The sequence below is a fragment of the Stegostoma tigrinum genome, chromosome 24 (assembly GCF_030684315.1).
Source record: "Stegostoma tigrinum isolate sSteTig4 chromosome 24, sSteTig4.hap1, whole genome shotgun sequence".
Classification (NCBI taxonomy): domain Eukaryota; kingdom Metazoa; phylum Chordata; class Chondrichthyes; order Orectolobiformes; family Stegostomatidae; genus Stegostoma; species Stegostoma tigrinum.
The window spans coordinates 15569603-15595500 of record NC_081377.1 but is presented as its reverse complement, the minus strand read 5'-3'; the positions used below and the strand labels follow the sequence as shown (position 1 = coordinate 15595500).

At 42.2% G+C, this 25898-nt stretch overlaps 1 protein-coding gene across 1 annotated transcript in view; it reads right to left on the bottom strand.

The window, feature by feature from the left end:
- Nucleotides 1-25898, bottom strand: part of csmd2 (CUB and Sushi multiple domains 2) — a 1700996-nt gene that overhangs the window by 135999 nt on the left and 1539099 nt on the right. The window contains exons 49-53 of the mRNA XM_048558072.2: nt 17656-17844; nt 15539-15724; nt 12691-12885; nt 4819-4992; nt 4091-4264 (exon numbers count right to left, since the gene is read on the bottom strand). Of these exons, the coding sequence (XP_048414029.2) occupies nt 4091-4264; nt 4819-4992; nt 12691-12885; nt 15539-15724; nt 17656-17844 (918 nt within the window). The remainder of the gene's footprint in view (nt 1-4090; nt 4265-4818; nt 4993-12690; nt 12886-15538; nt 15725-17655; nt 17845-25898) is intronic.

The window sequence follows — 25898 nt, the reverse complement described above, 5'->3', positions numbered from 1 at the left end:
AAGGCAGTGTCGGGCGAACAAGGGAGTCACGGAGAGAGTGGTCTCTCCGGAAAGCAGACAAGGGTGGGGATGGAAAAATGTCTTGGGTGGTGGGGTCGGATTGTAGATGGCGGAAGTGTCGGAGGATGATGTGTTGTATCCGGAGGTTGGTGCGGTGGTGTGTGAGAACGAGGGGGATCCTCTTGGGCGGTTGTGGCGGGGGCGGGGTGTGAGGGATGTGTTGCGGGAAATGCGGGAGATGCGGTCAAGGGCGTTCTTGACCACTGTGGGGGGAAAGTTGTGGTCCTTGAAGAACTCAGACATCTGGCATGTGCGGGAGTGGAATGCCTCATCGTGGGAGCAGATGTGGCGGAGGCGGAGGATTTGGGAATAGGGGATGGAACTTTGGCAGGAGGGTGGGTGGGAGGAGGTGTATTCTAGGTAGCTGCGGGAGTCGGTGGGCTTGAAATGGACATCAGTTACAAGCTGGTTGCCTGAGATGGAGACTGAGAGGTCCAGGAAGGTGAGGGATGTGTTGGAGATGGCCCAGGTGAACTGAAGGTTGGGGTGGAAGGTGTTGGTGAAGTGGATGAACTGTTCGAGCTCCTCTGGGGAGCAAGAGGCGGCGCCGATACAGTCATCAATGTAACGGAGGAAGAGGTGGGGTTTGGGGCCTGTGTAGGTGCGGAAGAGGGACTGTTCCACGTAACCTACAAAGAGGCAGGCATAGCTGGGGCCCATGCTGGTGCCCATGGCCAACCCCTTAGTCTGTGGGAAGTGGGAGGAATTGAAAGAGAAGTTGTTGAGAGTGAGGACGAGTTTGGCTCGGCAGATGAGGGTGTCGGTGGAGGGGGACTGGTCGGGCCTGCAGGACAGGAAGAAGTGGAGGGCCTTGAGGCCATCTGCATGCGGAATACAGGTGTATAGGGACTGGACGTCCATGGTGAAAATGAGGTGTTGGGGGCCAGGGAATTGGAAGTTCTGGAGGAGGTGGAGGGCGTGGGTGGTGTCACGGACGTAGGTAGGGAGGTCCTGGACCAAAGGCGAGAAAATGGAGTCCAGAAAGGGGAGATGAGTTCGGTGGGGCAGGAACAGGCTGAGACAATAGGTCGACCAGGGCAGGCAGGTTTGTGGATTTTGGGAAGAAGATAGAAACGGGCCGTGCGGGGTTGGGGAACAATGAGGTTGGAGGCTGTGGGTGGGAGGTACCCTGAGGTGATGAGGTCATGAATAGTGTTGGAGATGATGGTTTAGTGCTCGGGGGTGGGGTCATGATCAAGGGGATGGTAGGAGGAGGTGTCGGAGAGTTGGCGTTTGGCCTCGGCGATGTAGAAGTCAGTGCGCCATACTACCACTGCGCCACCCTGGTCTGCGGGTTTGATGGTGAGGTTAGGGTGGGAGCGGAGGGCTGCCCGTTCTGCGGGGGAGAGGTTGGAGTGGGTGAGAGGGGTGGAGAGATTGAGGCGGTTGATGTCTCGACGGCAGTTGGAGATGAAGAGGTCAAGGGAGGTTAGGAGGCCTGGGGGTGGTGTCCAGGAGGAGGGCTTGTGTTGGAAGTGGGTGAAGGGGTCAGTGGAGGGAGGGATAGGTTCCCGGTTGAAGAAGTAAACGTGGAGGCAAGGGCGGCGAAAAAACTGCTGTGTGTCCAAATGTGACCAGTATTCGTTGATATGTGGTTGTAGGGGGACAAAGGTGAGCCCCTTGCTTCGGACTGACCGTTCGTCCTCAGTGAGTGGGATGTCTGGGGGGATGGTAAAGATTCGGCAGGGCTCAGTGTGGCTGTCTTCTCTGGGGATGCTGGCTGTAGAGGTTGTGGGCGGAGCAATGAGGTTGTTGGCCGTGGGCGGGGTTCTGTCGGCGTCGGCCGTGGACGGGGATCCGTCGGGGTCACCCTCAACAACTTCTCTTTCGATTCCTCCCACTTCCAACAGACAAAGCGGGTGGCCATGGGCACCCGCATGGGCCCCAGCTATGCCTCCCTCTTTGTAGGTTACGTGGAACAGTCCCTCTTCTGCACCTACACAGGCCCCAAACACCACCTCTTCCTCCGTTACACTGATGACTCTATCGGCGCCGCCTTGTGCTCCCCAGAGGAGCTCGAACAGTTCATCCACTTTACCAACACCTTCCACCCCAACCTTCAGTTCACCTGGGCCATCTCCAGCACATCCCTCACCTTACTGGACCTCTCAGTCTCCATCTCAGGCAACCAGCTTGTAACAGATGTCCATTTCAAGCCCACCAACTCCCTCAGCTATCTAGAAAAGACCTCCTCCCACCCACCCTCCTGCCAAAATTCCATCCCCTATTCCCAAATACTCCGCCTCCGCCGCATCTGCTCCCACGATGAGGCATTCCACTCCCGCACATCCCAGATGTCTGAGTTCTTCAAGGACCACAACTTTCCCCCCACAGTGGTCAAGAACGCCCTTGACCGCATCTCCCGCATTTCCCGCAACACATCCCTCACACTCCGCCCCCGCCTAAACCGCCCAAAGAGGATCCCCCTCATTCTCACACACCACCCCACCAACCTCCGGATACAACGCATCATCCTCCAACACTTCTGCCATCTACAATCCGACCCCACCACCCAAGACATTTTTCCATCCCCACCCTTGTCTGCTTTCCGGAGGGACCACTCTCTCCGTGACTCCCTTGTTCGTCCGACACTGCCCTCCAACCCCACCACACGCGGCACCTTCCCCTGCAACCGCAGGAAGTGCTACACTTTCCCCCACACCTCCTCCCTCACCCCTATCCCAGGCCCCAAGATGACTTTCCATATTAAGCAGAGGTTCACCTGCACATCTGCCAATGTGGTATACTGTATCCATTGTACCCGGTGTGGCTTCCTCTACATTGGGGAAACCAAGCGGAGGCTTGGGGACTGCTTTACAGAACACCTCCGCTCGGTTCGCAATAAACAACTGCACCTCCCTGTCGCGAACCATTTCCACTTCCCCTCCCATTCTTTAGATGACATGTCCATCATGGGCCTCCTGCAGTGCCACAATGATGCCACCCGAAGGTTGCAGGAACAGCAACTCATATTCCGCTTGGGAACCCTGCAGCCAAATGTTATCAATGTCAACTTCACCAGCTTCAAAATTTCCCCTTCCCCCACTGCATCCCAACACCAGCCCAGTTCGTCCCCTCCACCCACTGCATCCCAAAACCAGCCCAGCCTGTCTCTGTCTCCCTAACCTGTTCTTCCTCTCACCCATCCCTTCCTCCCACCCCAATCTGCACCTCCGTCTCCTACCTACTAACCACATCCCACCTCCTTGACCTGTCCGTCTTCCCTGGACTGACCTATCCCCTCCCTACCTCCCCACCTCTCCTCTCCATCTATATTCTTTTCTCTCCATCTTCGGTCCGCCTCCCCCTCTCTCCCTATTTATTCCAGAACCCTCACCCCATCCCCCTCCCTGATGAAGTGCCTAGGCCCGAAACGTCAGCTTTTGTGCTCCTGAGATGCTGCTGGGCCTTCTGTGTTCATCCAGCCTCGCATTGTATACTCTAAATTCGTCCCACTTTCTAGCACTTCGTCTATTCCAGGTACACACTGAAAAGATCAGTTTCAGAAAATAAGCCAGAACTGTCAGCTTGGTATGGTGCATGGCATAAACGAGAATAATGTGAGCAGCAGGGCAACTGTGAGTGCCCTGCTGGAAGGTTTGATCCAGTCTGTCTCATATCCCCATTAGTAGTCCTCATCCTACTTCCTAGGTAATAAACCTTTCAGGGAATTAACTCCTTGTGAATTGAATGTAACCCATAATATTGGAATAATATGAAATGCAAGACACAGCATTGTTCCAGGATCCTTACCTCGTAAACACCCAACACCTTTCTTCTGCAAGCCTTTACATAAATCTCTTGACATGTATTATTATGAATGACTTAACAGCAATTGTCGTGCTCTGTGCAACTTAAGTGAAAGAAAAGTCTCGGTTACCCAAGTGAGCTAAATCACTGAATGCAGGAAAATAAGAAACTTTTGAAGATATATTGACAATTTGAAAAGGAAGATAGACAGAACAGTTTCACCAGAGGTACTTGGCTTCCCTTCATTGATTACTAAATCACATTCTGAAGCAATACTTACGCACACATACAGGTGATCTGCCTGACCACTGGTGGTCCTGCTGGCAAATTCGGACTGAAGTTCCAATCAAGCGAAAACCTGGACTGCACTGGTACACCACTGTCCCACGATAATTGAAATTTTCTCCAATTATTTGACCATTGACAATGGGCTTAGGCATCCCACAGTGACCAGCTGAAGCAAAGAAAATGCTGCAATCAGCACCGTTTATGACTTGATCGATTCCAACTCCAGGACAGAATACAAAAATGACAAAAACAATAGGAGTGTTTAAACTATTTATATGGAGAGACTTCGTGTTGAGCCTGTTGACAAGTTTTAACACTTTCAAGTATAATGTGATAACTTAGGGAAGGTTAATTTGGGAACTCGTCTATAAAATTAAAACAGCTGGTTTACAGGAAAGCTGGTTTTAAGAGGATTAATCCCAATTACTGTATCTGAAAGATTACATTATGTGAATCCAATGACAAATCAAAAGGGAACGTGGCAGATGCAAGAAGTCTCAACTTAATCTTTCTGGAATTCATTAGCAGTATGTCTTTGTTTCATGCTTGCACTTAATTGTGAAATTTCAGAAGCAGCGGTCACTGGTACAGCTAAGATTCACTGGTGTTCGATGAAAATTCTCTGGAACTAAAATTGATACAAATAAGCAAAACTTCGCAGCTCACAAGACAAGCTGTATTTTTTTACACACTGGTATGTAAATACAACCAAATACTGACCAAGGCATTTCACTTCCATTCCGCTCCACAGCCCATTGGCCTGACATTCCCGTACCCGGGATCCCACCATTGTGTATCCGGTATTGCAGGAAAAGATGGCAGTCGCTCCATATACTGTTAATGTTCCAATTTTATTGCCATTTGGAGGAAATAGCAGATCACCACATGAAATTACTGAAGAATTACAAAAAAAAAATTTCAACAGTTCAGCCTTTGTGAAATACTTGCTTTCCTGCAACAATTTGGTCAGTTAGAATCCAGACACAGCCATGTTTAAAAGTTTGCACATCAAACACTACTCAGAATTTATCTTTGTCCAATATGACAGCTTTCCCAAAATGTACACTGTATTAGGTCTAGAACTTCTTAGAACAGAGAGGCAGAAACAAGGTTTATGGGTCAGCAAACAAGTTGGATACCTCAAAACATGCTCTTTGCCTCCTGACTGAGAGAATATTTTCTTCGCTTCATCTAATTATCATCATCCTATCTGTTAGGATTTGACTTTCAGTGTAATTTAAAGATGAGTAACACAAAACCTGGCTTTTACTCAGAGAATCTGTAGAAGCGGACCGATTTGTAATGTTAATTAATTAATGAGTGTTCTGAAGTGCTGTGGGCGGGTCTTGTTTGGTGTGAGAATGCTGAAACCAACAAGATTCTTAATAGCCCAGAGGCAGACAAATTATGGGAAATTCTAGGACCAGAGCTGATAAACGCAGGTAAAGGAGTCACCCAGTTAGGATAGAGATGAGAAGGAATTTCTTCTCTCCGAGGATAGTGCATCTCTATTGGAATAGAGGAATTCTTTATTGCAGAGGGCTGTACAGGTTGGATCATGAAGTATTTTCAAGATTGCGATAGACAGATTTCATTCAGAGAGGAAATCAAGGCAGGAAAGTAGAGATCAAGTTATCAGGTCGCTCATGATCTCATTGAATGGCAGAGCAGACTAATTGGACTGAATGGCCTGTTTTTTGCTTCTTTGTTTTATGATCTTATAGAATTTGCACAGACAATTAACTTTATTTCAAAGTTTTTTTACTGTAAGATATGCCACTATGGAGATCTTTCAATGCCTAAAAAACTACTGTTTTACCTGTCATCTAGGTTGCTAGTCTGGTATTGCGTGCATTTTCAATTAATACAGATTCTGTGGGGTCACTGCAGTACTTGTGTTTCCAACATAAACAAGATGACAAGGAAATAATAGTAACTGTATCAATAGTGAACACCTTGGTTGAAAATTAACAGGAAGGGTTTGGACAGCTTTCCCTTTGGAAGGGGAATCGACTAGAAGCTGACTCGCCTATTGAACATAGAACATAGAAGAACTTGGGCACTACAGCACAGCACAGGCCCTTCAGCCCATGATATTGTGCCGACCTGCTATCCGACTAAGATTAAACTACCCTGCATACCCTACATTTTACTATCCTCCATGTGCCTATCCAAGAGTTGCTTATAAGTGTCTAAAGTATCTGACTCCACTACCACTGCTGGCAGCGCATTCCCCATATTGGAAGCCAACTTCACGGTCATAACAAGTTGCTAGGAAGCTACTACCTTTAGAAGGGAGACTCTGATGTTGAAAAGGAAACCTTTGAAGATGGCTCTTCCCCTTTCTCCTGCTGTTTCATAAACTTGATCCAAAGTGATTCAACTATGGCTAATAAGAAGTGTTTAAAGACAGTGCAAGGAAGAGACTTGGCAAGTTACCACAGTTAATAGTAAACCTCAGTATTGGAAAGATTTGAGAGTTCAGCAGAGGATATCTAAGAGGAAGAAAATAAAATGAGTAAACTTAGAAGAGATCAAAATATAGATTAAAGTAGCTTCTACAGTTATGGAAAAAGAAAGGATCAGTAAAAGCAAACATGGGCCTCTTAAAGGTGGAGAGAAGATAAATTGTAACAATGAATAAGAAATTAGCATAGACAACCAAAATGTTTTGTCTTTGTCTTCACAATAGAAAACTCAAAAAAGTCCAGGAGTAGTTTGGAAATGATGGACTAGTAAGAACCTGGAGCTAAAATAAATCAGTTTGAGTAAAGAAATTGTATGTGAGAAATTATTGTGTCTATCGGCTGCTGATTCCACTGGGCATGATGGCCTGAACCTAGGCCTTCACAACATGTGACTAAAGTGACAGCGGAAACGTTACTTTCAATCCTCCAGGCTCCAAATTGTCCCTATGGATTGGAAGGAAACAAACAGAACCCTATATGCTGTTTTCCACAAAGCTAACAGGGGAAGTAAGCTGTGAGGAGGACACAAGGAGACTGCAAAAGGATGTAAACAGGTTACATGTATAGTGAATAGACAGCATATGGAATATGGAATACAATATAAATTGCAAGTTATTTATTTGGTACAAAAATAGAAAAGTAACATAGTTTAACCGGTGAGAAATCTTGATAGTCACTAAGTCCTGGGTGACTTTGTACACATATGGGTGTTCTGATATAACATGTGTTTCTTCTAATGTAATGTGTGTCATTGGCTTTAATGCGATTGAAGAAGTTAGACCATTATTTGTAGAATGTGACCTTTCCTTACCTGTATTGGCTATAACGCGGTTCCAGCCCAATTATTTTAAATGGCGCGGCTATTGCACAATTTTCTCATAAAGTGAGATTGCACAAGAACGGAACTATTCCATTATATCATTATGGGCTGTAAGTTCACAAAACAATTAGAAAAGCAAATGATAGGTTCGCCATTATGACAGAGGTGTTAGAGTGTTAGTAAAGAAGCAGACAGGAGTGTGGAGAGAATCTATGGTCTAAATAACTGAATAAAACACTTCAACAAAAGAAGCAATTGCTTTCAGAGGTGCAGAAACAACAATGTCCGAGAAGCACAGAAATTCCTGGGTTTGTAGGACATGTTGAGGTTAGGTTGAAGGTGTTGTTAAAGATAAGAGTTTTTATACTGCGGCATTGCCAGTCGATCTGCTCTGCCAGAATACCATTCACATGGAGAATCGAGAGGTGATTTAATGTGAATACTTGCTTAAGAGACGCTTAATTGGTCATGACCTTAACGGCATTTTGTAAACTTAAGGGCAAAAAAAAATTCAATTCAGGTAAACGCCCACTATCCATGACCGCTCTGACAACATTGCAGGATGAACTGCTTCAATAATAACAAACCCAGCTAGCAGATTTGTGTCTACTTTCTCCTCATGCTGTTTAACACATCCTTTAGCTTGATAATTGTGAATGAATTATCAAATGCATGAAAAAAGCGGAGAAATTTCATAACAAGATACAATCTTGGGCTGACACACATTTATTACAATCATCTACGTCCCATAATTTCAACCTGACAATAACCTTTCATTCTGATATGAAATAGAGAAGTGGATAGCAAATAAATCTGTAAGAGCGAATTGCACAATGATGAAGAATTAGAATTAATTGTAATATCTTCCTTTCATCTCTCTGTTTTTATCTTTGTGGGTTTATTTCCAATGAGAAAGTGTTGTTTGAAGAGGATATACAGATGACATGCAGATGGAACTAAATCAGAAGTTTCACTGAATCTGACCTTGCAAAAGTGAAAATCAGTAGAGGTCTGGTCAATAAACAAAGGTGCTTCATCTGTAAATAATTTGCTTTAAATCAGTTTGACATTTCAAAGTAAACAAATTATGTGTATCTGGTATCAAAGTAAAATGTAGTATTTGCCAGCTTTGCTACTTTGACTTACTGAGCTTTTCAATCAGGATTGAATGAAAAGCTGTATTTCCTGGATTTCAAATAATCTTTCTCTCTATCCTCACTAACATAACCCAGGGTTCATTCCCTCCACTGACCCACCAACTCCAATTTTCATCGCTTTTCTGAGATTGTCTCAGAATGAGGGGTGACCAGATATAAATTATGAGACATGGATCGGGTGGATAGTCGAGTCTTTTTCTCAGCGTAGGAATATCAAATATGAGTCTCTGAATCTGGTTGGTTTCCAGCAAAAAACAAACAAACTTGCAAATGAAATCCCGCCATTAAATTTGACAGGACCTCTGTTTTCTTAGTAGTTCCTGAATTCTAGCCTGCAGGCACCTACCCCTATTTTCCTGCCTTCCCTGCAAAATATCAAGGTCATTGTCCTTACCCTATTCAGCATATATAAACAGCTTATCAGTCACAGGCAGACAGGGTAGCGAAGAAGTCGTTTGGTACACTTGCCTTTATTGGTCAATGCATTGAATATAGGAGTTAGGTGGTCATTTGCAGCTGTACAGGACATTGGTTCGGTCACAACTGGAATACTGCACTCAGTTCTGGTCTCCCTGCTGTAGGAAAGATGTTGTGCAACTTGAAAGGGTTCAGAAAGGATTTACAAAGGTGTTGCTCGGGTTTGAGAGTTTGAGTCATAGGGAGACGCTGAATAGGCTGGGGCTATTTTCTCTGGACTGTCAGAGGCTGAGGCATGGCCTTACTGAAGTTTATAAAATCATGAGGGACACGGATAGGGTGAAGAGTCAAAGTCATTTCCCCAGGATAGGGAGTTCAGAACTAGATGACATAGCTTTCAGATAGGAGGAGAAAGATACATACAGAAAGGAAGGCAAGTGAACAATGAAACTTAGCTGCCTTTTTCCTCCTCAATCCATGGAAGCTAAACCAACTGTAGTGCTCTGTAAAATTGAGCCAAGGTAACCTAGCAGATATTGTGCATCACACTGGAAGCCATTTATACTGAACTACCTAACACAACAATAGACGATATATCAATGCACTTAGCTCAAAATAATAATTCCTGACAGAGCATAAAACTGTACAGCACAGGAACAGACCCTTTGGCTAACCATTCTCATGCCAACTTTGAAGGCATTTTAAACACAACGCATCTGCCTGAATATGGTCCTTATTTTTCTGTTCCCTGCCTGTTCATAAGTCTGTTTAAAAGCCTCTTAAACATTGTTATTGTGTCTGCTTATACCACCTTCTTTGAGACCGGTTTCCAGGCACCTACCACGCTATGTGTAAATATTTGCCTCGCTTATCTGCTTTAAATTTTTCCCCTCTCACTTTAAACTTTAATCCTATGCCCCTCATATTTGATATTTCTACTCTGAGAAAAAGACTCTTGACTATCCACCCGATCCATGTCTCATAATTTATATCTGGTCACCCCTCAGCCTCTGATGCTCTGAAGAAAAAAGTCCAGGTTTGTCCAACCACTCCTGAAAACTAACACACTCAAATCCAAACAATATCCTGGTAAACCTCTTTTGCATCCGCTCCAAAGCCTCCACATCCTTCTGATGGTGTGGTGACCAGAGTTCTACACAAGATTCCAAATGTATCCTAATTAATGTGACTTGCTAATTTTTATACTCGATACCCAAACTGATGAAGGCAAGCATGTCTTCTTTACTATCTCATCCACTTCTGTTGCCACTTTCAGGGAGCTATTGACTTCAATCTCAAGATTCTTCTGTATATCAATGCTCCTGTGGGTCCTGCAATGTATGAACACTTGCCTCTTGTGTTGATCTCTCAAGATGCATTACCTTAAACTTCTTCAGATTAAACTCTGTCTAGCATTTCTCCATCCAACTTTCCAACTGATTTACATTCTGATGTATCGTTTGATAACTTTTTACACCATCCAGAACACTGTCAATTTTCATGTTATCTGTAAAATTTCTGAGCAGACCACCTACATTTTCATCCAAAACATTTCCGTATATATTTCAAACAGTAAAAGTCCCAGCATGGAACCTTGCAGAACACCAATGGTCACAGACCTACAGTCAGAAAAAAAACATATTCCACCACTACCTTCGGTCTGTTATGACCAAGTCATTTCTGATCCAACTTGCCAACTCACCATGAATCCCATGCGCCTGAATCTTCTGAAACAGCCGACTATAAGGAACCTTGTCAAATGCTATAGTTAAGTCCAGGTAGACAACATCCACTGTGCTACCCTCATCTTTGTTACTTTCTCAAAAATATCAAACAAGTTTGTGAGACAAGGTTTCTCTGTGTAAATCCCATTCTGACTATCGCTAATACGTCCATTCTTCTCTAATTGTGAGGAAATACAGTATCGAAGAATCTACCCCAATAATTTCCCTATCGCTGATAAAAGGCTCACTGGCCGACAATTTCCTGGCTTATTCCTGTTGACTTTTTTAAACAAAATAGCAATATTGGCTATTTTCCAGCCTTCTCAGATCTTTCCTGTGGCTAAATTGAATACAAACATCTCTGTCAAAGCTCCAGCAATTTCCTCACTTGCTTCCTTAAGTATCCTGGGATAGATCCCACCAGGTCCTTGGATTGGAAATTGGCTTGCTGAAAGAAGTCAGGGGGTGGTAGTTGATGGGAAATGTTCAGCCTGGAGACCAGTTACTAGTGGTGTTCCGCAAGAGTCGGTGTTGGGTCCACTGCTGTTTGTCATTTTTATAAATGACCTGGATGAGGGCGTAGAAGGATGGGTTAGTAAATTTGCAGACGACACTAAGGTCGGTGGAGTTGTGGATAGTGATAAAGGATGCTGTAGGTTGCAGAGAGACATAGATAAGCTGCAGAGCTGGGCTGAGAGGTGGCAAATGGAGTTTAATGCAGACAAGTGTGAGGTGATGCACTTTGGTAGCAGTAACCGGAAGGCAAAGTACAGGGCTAATGGTAAGATTCTTAGCAGTGTAGATGAGCAGAGAGATCTCAGTGTCCATGTACACAGATCCTTGAAAGTTGCCACCCAGGTTGACAGGGCTGTTAAGAAGGCATACAGTGTTTTAGCTTTTATTAATAGAGGGATCGGGTTCCGGAACCAAGTGGTTATGGTGAAGTTGTACAAAACTCTGGTGCGGCTGCACTTGGAGTATTGTGTACAGTTCTGGTCACCACATTATAAGAAGGATGTGGAAGCTTTGGAAAGGGTGCAGAGGAGATTTACTGGGATGTTGCCTGGTATGGAGGGACGGTCTTACGAGGAATGGCTGAGGGACTTGAGGCTGTTTTCATTAGAGAGAAGAAGGTTGAGAGGTGACTTAATTCAAACATATAAAATAATCAGAGGGTTAGATAGGGTGGATAGGGAGAGCCTTTTTCCTAGGATGGTGACGGCGAGTACGAGGGGGCATAGCTTTAAATTGAGGGTTGAAAGATATAGGACAGATGTCAGAGGTAGTTTCTTTACTCAGAGAGTAGTAAGGGAGTGGAACGCTTTGCCTGCAACGGTAGTAGATTCGCCAACTTTAGGTACATTTAAGTCGTCATTGGACAAGCATATGGACGTACATGGAATAGTGTAGGTTAGATGGGCTTGAGATCGGTATGATAAGTCAGCACAACATGGAGGGCCGAAGGGCCTGTACTGTGCCATAATGTTCTATGTTCTATGTCCTGAGGACATAGCTCCCTTATCTTGCTTTACAAGACACCCAACACCTCCTCCTTCTTAATCCTGACATGACCTAGAATGTCAAAATACCTCTCCCTCATCTAACCATAATCCATGTCCCTTCCCTTGGTGAATACAGGTGCAAACTATTCGGTAAGGACCTCATCCACTTCCTCTTCTATATATGTAGCCTTGGGATTCTCCTTAATCTGACTTGCCAGGGACATTTCGGGGCCTCTTTTAGCCTGCTAATTTCTTGTTTAAGTTGTATTCTGCTTTATACTCAAGAGTCTTGCTTGATTTCAGTATTAGGTACTGCTTCACCAAATCAGTTAATGAGTCAGTCATGAATATCACTAACCAGCCTCAACTGTGTTCTGTCTGTAAACAGACACATGAGCAGCTGAAAGGAAATGGCTCTCCTTCTGACAAGAATGTTTAATAATCAGCTCATGGCTGATATTTTACAATATTAACCCGTGTGTTAGTACATGATGACATACTTACTATTACACATGGGCTTTGGCTCTCCTGCACTCCAAGTACCATTGGCCCGACAATTGATGACCCTAAGTCCTTGCAGGTAATATCCTGGATCACAAATGATAACGACTTGAGCTCCATATTGATTTGGATTTCCACATAACAGCTTCCAGTCCCCATGCTCTACACGGATACTATGAACATCAGGGCATGTCACAGCTATAAGGATAGGTAATAAACATTGGTCAATAGCAGTTTATTACTTCATTACCTACTGAGTTGAAATTTTCTGATCACAAATAAAAGTTAACTTTCTATTCCTTAGTTTAAGATTGACAAGACGCTGAAATGATCTGTAATAAATGAGGGTGATTTTGCAATCCATCGATTTCACTTGTGTTTTCTTTTAAATCCACTGATGCTGCCTGCACGAGAATACACCTCCCATGGAATCGCCTGAACGATTCCTCTCTCTTTCAGCATGAGTGAACAATGTTGCCTCGATGCTGCTCCTAAGGATGATGAAAAGCAGCGTACTGTGACAACCATTGAATGTGTCTTGGAGGGATTACAAAAATGTGATGTGGAGCCTGGGAACTGTAAATGAGAATCTTAGTTCTGTTATTGTCAACACATGTGGCAGCGGAAGCACTGACAGAGTTCCCTTGATGGCTGCTACCCCTGCCCTAGATGCTGTGCATTGACACTTTTTTTCTGACAAAATTGTGAATTGAGGAGTTTCCCTACTTAAAAAAAATTGACTCTAATTCGTTGCCTATGAAACACTTAGTGGCTTTATGGGACATGAAAAGCACATACATAATTACAAACATGTCCACTATTTCTGTCATGACTTTGCCCACTTATTACATGATAGTTTGCTCACAAACTGCAAATCGATTTAAAAATTCTTATAATTCCTTAAAACGTTAATTCGGAACTCATGGCAGCTGTGCAGAAATGTTTTCCACTTATTCAACAAATATTTTCTTGGCTTTGTCAATGCTCTCAGCAGAAGCAGCTTTATGTTTACCAGTTCAAAATACGTTGATTCACAATAAATTCATCTTTGCAACTACGTAAGACACACTCTATTACTCCAAGATAGACCAGCAGCTTAAGTGAGTGGGGGTGGACCCTGCATTTTTTGAAATGTGCGGCAAGGAATGTTGATATCCAAGAGGTGACTCCTTGAATAAATATATATATATCTAAAAGAGCTGGCCTCACAATTAAATGAACAATAAAACTCAAGGGAGATTTGATAGCGATACCCAACATTATGTTTGGAGAATGTAGCTAGCAGTAAATTACTTCAACTTGTAGAAGTGTCAGTAACTAAAGGATACAGATTTCAGACACTGGCACAAGTCCAGGGGAAAAAAAAGGTAGTAATTATTATTTTCTACATTGAAAGCTCTTGAGAATGAAATGAACTGCTGAAGAAGGTGGTGGAAATAGATTCAAGAGTAGCTTTCATTCTAAATATGTACTTATAAAAGGAAAAAAAAAGCAGGATTACAGGCAAAGATCAGGCCAGTGAGAATAATTAGATTGCTGTTTCAAAGACACGACAGAAACAGAAGGGGTTGAAATGCACCCATCTGCGCTGCCTAATTCTGAGTGTTTCTTTCAACTCAGAAAGTAAAATAGGAATGAAAGGTTACAAATTTCACAGAACCATAAAAGAAAAATAATTCAGGGGTTAGGGGAAAAATCTTTGCACAGATTAGCCATAACATGAAATTTTCAGCTGAAAAACCTTTGTTGAAGCACAACCCACAAATTATTTTCATGAAGACTCAGACAGTTCAGAAAAAAAAAATGCTCATAAAGAAAATGGGGAATGAGCAGGAAAGCATAGAAACAGGGAAGTAGGGATTTGGCCTCTTTGGCAAGTTCCATTATTTAATTGGATTGTGCCTAATCTGTATCATACCTTCATTTGTTTGCCATAGTTACCCTTAAGACACTGGCCCATCAAAACTTTCTCAGTTTTGAAGTGTTAAATAGATCCATTCTAAACAAATTTTATTTGGGGTGTGGCAGAGGTGGAGGGGGTAGGGGCAGGGGCAGAATGGAAATGTGGGAGTGCAAATAGATTCAGATAGTTCCAGATTTCTGGTGCCTTCTGCATGAAGGAGTAATTTGTCTAATTGTAGGTGGTTTGTTTGGATCCCAACAGAACCAAATTCTCTCTCTTGGCCTTGTTGATTTTTAAAATAATCTTAAATATGTCAATTAGAATACTTGTTCACTTTCAGTTCAAGGAAATCTATGCCCCCTGTTTGGAATCTCCTCATTATTTAATACTTTTAATCCTGGTAACATTTTGTTGAAATTGCATTGCCTCTCTCTGAGGGCAATATATATCATTCTTACTCAAAATTAATTCTGTATGCAAAATGGAGTCGAACCATGAAATGCATGCTCATGTAGAATAACTTTGCAACTTTTTGAATTCTAGCACCCTTGAAATAAAGGTCAACATTACAGTAACCATCTTAATTACAATTTTCTTTTTGTACTTGACCAATGACTTTTTGTGATTCTGTAGTTGGAGCCTAACACTCCTGTGTTTCCACGGTTCCCAATTTTACAATATTTAGAAATGTTCAAATATCTTCCTCAGATCCGCAGGTCTAAAAGGCAGAATGTTATGCAAGCTTCCTCTGGCCAATACCATAGGAGTGACCAGAGAGAAATGGCAACAGACAGACAAGAAACCCACAGGACAATATCATAATCTGCTGGAAGTCTAACCAGTCGGACGGCTGGGGACCTTGAGAATGCAGGTCAATCTGTATTCCTTCACTCACATAGTGATATCTTTTCAGAGGCGATGTGACTCACGTCCGAAAGGCACACTTACCCACACACAATGGGGGGTTATCATTGTTGCTCCATTTTCCATTTTCCTGGCAGACGGCAGTTGACAGTTCACCAGATTGCAACCTATATCCTTCATTGCACTGATATATGGCCCTTGTTCCGAGAGTGTACTCTCTTCCAAAGACCGTCCCATTATCTGGGGCTTTTGGAACACCACAAGAAATAGCTGAAAAAGAACGAGTGTTACTTTTGTTTGATAGATTCACCAATGTAAACATTGCTGCTTTAACATGAAAGGAGATATCAATGGTTGCATCATAGCACATTGTTAGTCCAATGCGTTGCCTCACCCTGTGGTAAAATGCAGCTAAACTATTAACAGGTTGTGCAATTTGAGGTTATAGAATATTGAAGTAGGGGGAGCAATAAGGTTATACACTTTGAGAAGGAAAAGCAGCTTTCTGTGATAACTCATTCACTCCAAAGTGGCACTTGAGAAAGCTTGTGGCTGTAAACAACATTTAACATGAAGGGAACTAAAAAGCTTGAGGCAAAGAAAGCATTAAGATGGAAAAGGCAGGAAAAAATAGAACAAGCAAATAAAAAGAAACAACATTTCAACACATTTCAATTCATATTTGTATGCACCACATGACATCATGAGTGAAATGGTGAAGAATAAGCAATTTAAAGAAAAACATAGCCCTTCAATTCTCTGTTTAAACCAGATTTGAGTAATGTTTTATTTTAAACACCATAAAGCTATTTATAAATGATTGGCCTAGAGTTTTGACATCAGTTCCACTCAAGTAACTGCTTAATCTGCATGAAATCAAATCAAATATAGCGAAGGATCACAGAATCTTAAGCACTAGTGAATAGTGATCCAAACTTTATTGGTCAAATCATCTATTGCATTTTATGGTAGCTTGCCTCAATGCTCACCAAACTGTCTGTACCATCTGGCACATTCCAACCAATTGCACTAATTTGGAGGGGCTGATCATATTGCATCCATTATATTGGGTACACATGAACTCATGGACACTTGTGTTAATCACCTGCGCAACAGTCAACTAAGCAAATGATTTGAAAGATAGAAACAGAAGTGCATCTAACATCATCGTCCTCAACTTCACTCTGAATTATTTTCTATGCTATTTCTGTGACCGAATCCTATCACTTGAGACTCCACCAGCCTTATTCCAGTTATAGAGTTATACCACATGGAAATAGACCCTTCAGTCCAACTTGTCCATGCCAACCAGATATCCTAAACTGACGTAGTCCCACTTATCAGCTTTTGGCCCATATCGCTCTAAACCGTTCCTATTCATGTACCCATCCAGATGCCTTTTAAATGTCGTAATTGTATCAGTCTCCACCACCTCCTCTGGCAGCTCATATCACACATGCTCCACTCTCTGCATGAAAACGTAGCCCCTCAGGCCTCTTTTAAAGCTTTCTCCTCTCACATTAAACCAATGCCTTCTGGTTTTGGGCTCCCCTATTCACCATATCCATGACCCTAATGATTTTATAAACCTCTAAAAGGTCACCCTGCAGGCTCTAATATTCCAGCGGAAAAAATAAACAGCCTATTCAGCCTCACCCTGTTGCATAAACCCTTCAGCCCCAGCAACATCTTTGTAAATCTTTTCTGAACCATTTCAAGTTTCACAACATGATTCCTATAGCAGGGACACCAGAATTGAATGCAGTATTCCAAAAATTGTTCACCATTGTCCTGTACTGTGCACAAATAAATTACATTTATGTATCACTGCTTATTTGTGCAAACCAGTGGGAAATTTTACTTTTGTGCCCATTTTAAAAAGAATGTGGGAATACTTGAACATAGCAACACTTTAGTAAGGCCAGCACACTATCCATTATGTTCTGGTCACTCAGGACATTCTTAAAGGCATCTCAAGGCTGTTGCGTGCTGTGGCACATGGTTTTTCATTGAATGGAGAAAACAGCTGCCAAAATTCTTTGAAAACGTCTCTAATATACTCTTCTCTGGCAGTGGATTGAAATCCTCACGAGAACTAGGATCAGACCATGATAGGCTTGCTGGTTTTTACTTTCAATTTCCTTTTAACTATTGATTTCCAAAAGTGAAGATTCTGTTTTTACGTGGGATGGTTTTCTTACCTTGACAAAGAGGAGGAATGGTATTCCAGTTATACCAGCCTTGAGGGGATCGAGAGCACGTTGCAACAGCCTGTCCAATCAGCCGGTAACCTGGATCACAGCTGAATTGCACTGTGCTACCAGGTAGGCCTCCTGTTTGAGTGTGAACCATGCCATGCCGAGGTGGGCTTGGTGGGCTACAATAAGGGGCTGATGACAAAGAAACGACATATTTTACAAGCACATTCAACGACTCAAAACCTAAAACCCAAAAGGTGCCATGGTGTGGATTTTTGCAGACAGATTCACCTCATGTTTTAACTGGCGTGAGACAACAAGTTTGCTAAATAACTAATCAAATCCCACGACGTGACTCATCATTTTTTCACTGAATTAGGGATGCAACAGTCAGATACTGTCAGCAAAATGATGCTATTGCACCAGATACTTTACTATGGCAACATCATGCTATATTACTCACCATGGCAACACTGCCCCTTTTTGATGAAGTGCAAAGACTGAAAACTTGCTCATCAATTTTCCGCCACATTCAAAAATCAATAACCAGTTACCTTTTTTGTGTCAGAGTGTCTTTTTCTTTCGACCATAATCAGCATTACTGACCTACAATAATGCAATTGAATCAAACTGAGAATTCTGAGATAATTACATTTAATGAGTTTAAGGGTAAATCCGGTTGAAGCTTATTGCATCCCAGAGAAAGGTATTAAGTTTAAATGGAAATAGACTCTTATCCAATTAAAACTTCATTTACTACAGTCACAATATATGCATTCACATGTTGATACGCCATCGTTTGCTTAAAAATTAAGTTCATCATCACAATTCATTTTAAAATGACTGAATTAGTTTTCACAATGTGTCTTTTTGTGATTTTTGCTTACTCCAGCATTCATAAATTATCTCATTCATTTCTTAAATGCCTTAAGAGCACTTCAATTACAATTTATCACTTTTGTGTTACTGTTGTCTTTTGAACAAAACATGGCGCCCATCATGCACACAATCAGAATTTCACACATATTAAGTAATAAGTGACCTATTAACTTTCTGTTAAGGTTGAGGAAGACAGTTTTGGGCAAATTTCTAATTCAGGCAATGAAGTGTGTCAAGCAAACATACGCAGACACACATAATACTCAGGGTGAGAGGTGCTGTGCATTTTTAAATCCTGGGAACATTATATTTAAGCATTTTAAAGTGATGGTGAAAAGTGTTAAGGTGTAAGCCCTTTCAGGATCTCAAATGGTGTATCAATGTTTCTTTCAAGCCCATTTTCAAAATTAATATCTGTTTCAAGATTCATCACTAGCAGAGGATGGGAATGATGACCACCCATCTCTGACCTGATTTGTCTGATTGGCAGGATAGCTGGTTATCTGATGCACGTTACTGGCATCAAAAATGATTCTTTAGTTACAGTAGAAAAAACCCACCATCAGTGAACTTATGCAAATCAGGTACCATGCTGAATTCTAAGAGACTCCATGCCCATATTTTCACAAAAGGCAAATGACTGATAGGTAGGCTACTTTGTTTGCTTTTAAAGCAAAGTTTGCAGCTGCTGAACGAAGTGTAGTGTTTTTGCAACGAGTATTCTGCAATGAAGTCGTGCATAGAGTTCTGCTCCCCGACAATTGCTACTATATTGCTCACGCCTTCAGCTTTTTCTGAAGACCATTCCCAGGCAAGAGGAAATCACTTTTGCAGGATAAACCCCAACAGAAAGGTAGTCCCACTGGTAAAAGCAACAAAAGTAGGGACATAGATTGAAGGTGATCAGCAAAATACCAAAAGGTAACAGCAGGAATTACTTTTTGTGCAAGGTGCGTTTAGAATCTGAAATGTACTGGCTGTGAAGAAGGCAGACTTATTGTGGATTTGAAAGAGCGGATCAGAAAAGCATGAGGAATGAAATAAAATGCCGCACTGTGGAAAAGGATGCAATAGGAAGAATGATTCAGTTGATTTGCAGAGAGTTAGCTGTGACTGAAAAGCCTAATTGGCCTCTATCTCTGTGCCGTGACCTTGAAACATCTCTTTGTTTGTCCGAGAAAGCTAGATCAGGAAGGTCTATCCTAGACAAAGAATCCTGTAAAGACAGCAGAAGAGGCTGCAAATTTCACTGTCCAATTGAACATTTTTGGAAAAGCCAACGCAGAGGAATGAATACAGCAGTGATCTTGAGCTCTCAGATGGAACAGGAACTTGAACAGCGAACAAGCTTCAACGTGAGCTGCAAGTTGGAATCTTTAGCCACACTCCCAATGCACATTACAGTCAACCCCTTTCAGGGCTTATCAGCAGCACTTTAACTGCTGTTGAACTTCTCCACTTTCTGACTTGTCGCTAATCAGGTTAAAAGACTGGATCAGAGATAATGGGAACTGCAGATGCTGGAGAATCCAAGATAACAAAATGTGAAGCTGGATGAACACAGCAGGCCAAGCAGCATCTCAGGAGCACAAAAGCTGACGTTTCGAGCCGAGACCTTCATCAGAGAGACAGCTGACGTTTCGGGCTGAATCTGTCTGATGAAGGATCTAGGCCTGAAACGTCAGCTTTTGTGGTCCTGAGATGCTGCTTGGCCCGCTGTGTTCATCCAGCTTCACACTTTGTTATAAAAGAATGGGTTCCCATTTATTTTTCTAAGCATAGATTTTCCGTTCGAATATGGACACATTTACATTGGAAAAAGATTTAGCAGAACCTCGTTACCCTCAATGAATCCCTAACTAATGCCATCCTGGGGCTTACCATTGACTACACACTGAGCTGGACAAGGCTACAAGGCCAGGCAGGATGTTAGGAATCCTGCATTAAGTAACTTACCTCCTGATTCCCCACATCTACAAGATTCAAATCAGGAGTGTGGTGGAACACTCCCCACTAGCCTGGATGAGGGCAGCTTCAACTCAACAAGCCTCCAGGGCAACGCAAATCTAGAAAGCTCCACTCCCTCTACATCTGACACTCAACAACAGCGGTGTACCATCAACAAGGCACTGTTCAAAAACTCACTGAAGGTCCTAGGACAGCATCTTCCAAAGCCACGGCCACGACCATCTAGAAGGACAAGTGCAGCAGATACGTGGGAACCCACACCACTTTCAAAGTTCCTCTCCAAGCCACTCACATTTCAGACTTCAAAATACATAACATTCCTTCAGTGTCGCTGGGTCAAAATCCTGGAATTCCTTCCCTAAAAGCATTGTGGGTCTACCTACAACACATAGACTACAGTGGTTCAAGAAGGCAGCTCACCATCACTTTCTCAACAGCAACTAGGTCCAGGCAAATTATTGCCTACCCAGCCAGCAACACCCACATTCCATGAGCAAGTGGAAAGTAATCCAGAAAGACACTGACACTGGGAGCAGAGATTGCTCCATGGGCACGCAATAAAAAAAAGTGAAACTGCATGCCAGAGATAATGGGAACTGCAGATGCTGGAGATTCCAAGATAATAAAATGTGAGGCTGGATGAACACAGCAGGCCAAGCAGCATCTCAGGAGCACAAAAGCTGACGTTTCGGGCCTAGACCCTTCATCAGACATTATGAAACTGCATGCCAATCAGTGTCATGCTGTATGTGTATAATCTGATGTTCCCATTGACCAGCGTGCTAGCCTGGGACAAGTTGAAAGTTGAAAAAATGAAGACAGTGACACCATGCTATTCTAAGTTGGCAACACACTTCCTCACAACAGACGGTACAATTTCTATGGAAAATAGCCTTTGGAAGCCATTTTCCTCAGGTACTGCCATGTAATCAGCTTGCAGGCATTTTAGTGCTTCATGCAAACAACCTGCTTCTGGTAATAAAAGCAAATTACAGAGTGCTGGGAATCTGAAATAAAAACAGAAAATGCTGGAGAAACTCAGCAGGTTTGGCAGCAGAGTTAATGCTTTGAGTCAGATTTGCCTCTTTTTTCAGAACTGGATTCTGAAGATGTGACATAATGGACTTGAAATGTTAACAGTTTCTCTAACCACAGAGAATGCCAGGCCTGCTGTTTTTCTCCAGCAATTTCTGTCTCTGCTTTAGCTTAGTTCTTGTGCCGAGTGGTCTTCCTGGTATGAAATTCTGTGCTATGAGGGCTTGGAGTTCTTTATCTACAGTCTGTAAGATAATTACAGAAAGAAAACATGATAAAATATCCTTAGGAGGTCAGCACTTGACAACCTTCCTGGTTTTTCATGTCCATCTACATGACACAGAGTTATATGAAGTAGAAAATGAAAACAAACAGCCATACCATAATGGAGTTATAAATCTCTCAGAGATAGAGGCTTCGCAGTGGGTGCTGACCCGAAACATCAACTTTCCTGTTCCTCTGATGCTGATGCTCCTCCAGCTTCACAGAGTATTGACTCTGTAGCCATACCATAATGCCCTTTTCCAATAACATTTCAAATCTAAATACCTAACAGAGAAGGTCAGAAAGCATATACAGAAGATATTGTGGAATCTGAATCATTGAGTTTTCACTGCATTGTCTTGATCGTTCGTCAGAATCGCAACACAAAGAGATACAAATCCCATCTAAGTATTTACATGCAAAACAAGGTCTGCAAAGTTTCTATTTTGTGATTTTATAAATTAGCTGAATTGCCTGTGAGCATTTGTTGTCTCGATGCGTCAACAAAACATTGTCAATGAGGGTTTGATAGCAGCTGCTTGACTTGCTTTTCATCCTAGATGAAGATCTGCTCAAATTGGCTCATTTCTACATCTCCTCCTCTGAGTCAGTATTAAAGAGTAATCACTGCTTTGATGATTAAACGGACACTTCGTTCTTGCTCTTCCTGGGTTAATGTCTCAGATGTTGAACACTGACTGCAAGGTAGTGTGAACCTAAGCCTGATCTAAGCCACCTGAGATAAAACAGAAATTTCTGGAGAAACTCAGCAGGTCTGGCAGCATCTGTGTGGAGAAAGAAGAGTCAACGTTTCAGGTCCAGTGATCTTCTGATACTTAAGCTGTCAAACAGAGATCATTCATAAGATTTGAAGGAACTTCAAGTGGATTTTTTTTTTCTATACCCTCAACGACAAAACTGCACCATGCCTGGAGGCAGTATTCAGCACTCTCTTGCTCCAGTATTTGTTTCAGATCTTATTGTGATTCAGCCCAACCTTCCCTTTTGGAAATCCCTCCCTAACCTCCTCTGCCTTGCCACTTTATGCCTAGTTTTAAAAGACTTCCTAAAGTACATCTCAATGATGAGTTCAGTCACTTCCCTCCCACATATGCATACCCTGTTCCTCACCCATAAAATACCTTGCAATATTTTTCTTAATGAGAGGCAAAACATAAGTGTAAGTTGTTATTTTGATTGTCCGAATACAGCTGCAATCTTCGTCAATTGCATTTTTCTGAAATGGCTTTTAGTGAACTCTGATACACACAGTCTTCCACGCTATTCACCTTCTGTTTAGTTGCTACTGCCTAAAGCATCAGCGAATGTCAAAAATTGTTCCAACACTGGAATAAGCATTGCATTGTGTTTAAGGAGCATGTTACAGCAGCTATGACATTTTAATACAGAATTACTATTGACCAAAAATAGCCTGCCTCTAAGCCTCAGCCAACACTGCCTAATACACTAGATTAATTGCTTTGTTCTTATGCTTATGTCAGCTTTAGATTTCAGCACAGAATAGTTACACTGGTATCTAAAACAGGGACATCAGTGGGACAGATTCACATGATAAGGAATGTGTTTAGCAGAGGTGCAATGAGTTGATTTATTCATAGCTACTTCAACTCAATGATTGTGGAATATTCAATGAAATGCACTGCACTGAGATATTAAAAGATAAAATGCTGGAGAAACTCAGCGCTTGTAGAGAGAGAAAAACAGAGTTAACATTCTGATTCCAATTTAACTTTATTTCAGATTTTCAACACCTACAGTTTTTTTTTGCCTTCACTGTATTCAGCAACTCATTTATAGGCCGTTGTGACTCATGAATGTCAGCTAGATCAGTGGGAAAGGTTATGCTGTTCAGTTATAACTCAAGCTTAGTCAATCCACAAGCAAATTATTCAACTCACCAATTTTGCTATTGAGATCAACTAAAACATAAATTTTTCAATAATACATATTAAATGTCCTTTTAATTTGGTTTCCTTCCCCATTTAGTAATCATTTTTATGTCTTCCTTATTAGTCACAATTGTTGAAAATGGGAACCCCTCTTGGTCAATTTAGGATTCACAGATTACCTACACCAATGTTGTATTTCTCTCTACTAATATAGACTTGCATTTCTCTTGGATGAGTTGGATCAAAGGGCCTGTTTCTATGCTGTATGACTCTATAAATAGGGTCAGTTAGCTCAGTTGACCAGACAGCTGATTCGTGATGCAGTGATACCAACAGTATGGGTCCAATTCCTGCACAGGCAGAGGTTACCATGAAGAACTCTCCTCCCTTTGCCTCACATGTGGTGATCCTCTGGTTAAACCACCACCTCTCTCACATGAGACAGCAGCCTTACAGTCTCATAAAACCATGGCAACTTTACCTGACCAACACATTACTCATATTGCTCTCTATTATTAAGCATTCCTTTCCCTTGGACAGTTAACACTACATTCTGGAACAAGAAGTCTTTGCAAGTGTAAACATATTTGCTGTGTGTTCCCCATGCAGCAAGACTGGAAATAACACATTGCCTTACATCCTTTTGATCTCATTGAATAAGAAGGAAGACACTTAAAACTTCCCATCTGGAGTGTGCCAAGCCACTCACTATTGAGGCACTAGGCTGTACGCAGAAGTCTTGCAAGTTAACTTGTCAAATTATCACTTATATACTACAGGTTTACCCAGGTTGCTGATAGAATTGGGCAATATTATGCATTGTCATTTCAGCTATGTGTGTGGAAAATTGTGTCTCACTAACTTGAGTTTTTTGAAGAAGTAACAAAGGGTTGATGAGGGCACAACAATAGAAGTAATCTATATAGACATCAGTAAGGCATTGAACAAGGTTCCTGATGGTAAACTGGTTAGCAAGGTTAGATCACATGCAATAGATGGAGATCTATCTATTTGGATACAGAACTGGCTCAAATGTAGAAGACAGACGGTGGTGGTGGAGGGTTGCTTTTCAGACTGGAGGCCAATGGCCACTTGTGTGCCACAAAGTTCAGTGCTGGGTCCACTGCTTGTCATCATTTATATAAATGATTTGGATGTGAACATAGGAGGTATGGTTAGAAAGTTTGCACATGGTACCAAAATTAGAGGTCTAGGGAAGATGTAGGGGACGTGTAGTGAAGAAGGTTACCTCAAAGTACAACGGGATCTTGATCAGATGGGCCAATGGACCGCAGAGTGGCAAGTGGAGTTTAATTTAGATAAATGTGAAGTACTGCATTTTGGAAAGTCAAATCAGGGCAGGACTTGTACATTTCATGTTAAGGTCCTGGGGAATATTGCTGAACAAAGAGAGCTTGGAGTACAGGTTCATAGTTTTCCTTGAGAGTGGAGTCTCAGGTCAGTAGGATAGTAAAGAAAGTGTTTGGTATGCTGCCTTCTACTGGTCACTGCATTGAGTATAATGAAGAAGGCTTTTGGTATGCTTGCCTTTCTTGGTCAATATATCGAGTATAGGAGTTGGGAGGTCACATTGTGACTGTACAGGGCATTAGTTAGACCACTTTTGGAATACTGGCTGCAATTGTTGTGTCCCTGCTATAGAAAGAATGTTGCCAAACTTGAAAGAGTTCAGAAAAGATTTACAAGGATTTTGTCAGGGTTCTGGTTTTAAGCTACAGGGAAAGGCTGAATAGACTGAGACAATTTTCCTTGCAGCATCAGAGGCTAAGGGGTCACCTTATTAAGGTTTATAAAATCATGAGGGTCATAGATAGAGTAAATAGACAAGGTCTTTTCCTGTGGGTGGGGAGTCCAAAACTAGAGGGCATAGGTTTAAGATGAGAGGGTAAACATTTAAAAGGGATCTAAGGGGCAACATTTTCACGCAGAGGGTGATATGTGCGTGGAATGAGCTATCAGAAGAAGTGGTGGAGGCTAGTATGATTACAACATGAAAAAGGCACCTGGCTGGGCATATGAATAGGAAGGGTTTAGAGAGATACAGGCCGAATGCTGGCAAGTGGGACTAGATAAGTTTAGGATATCAGGTCAGCATGGATGAGTTGGACCGAAGGGTCTGTTTCCATGCTGTGCATCTCTATGACTCTATTACTTGCCTTGTCTGCTTAG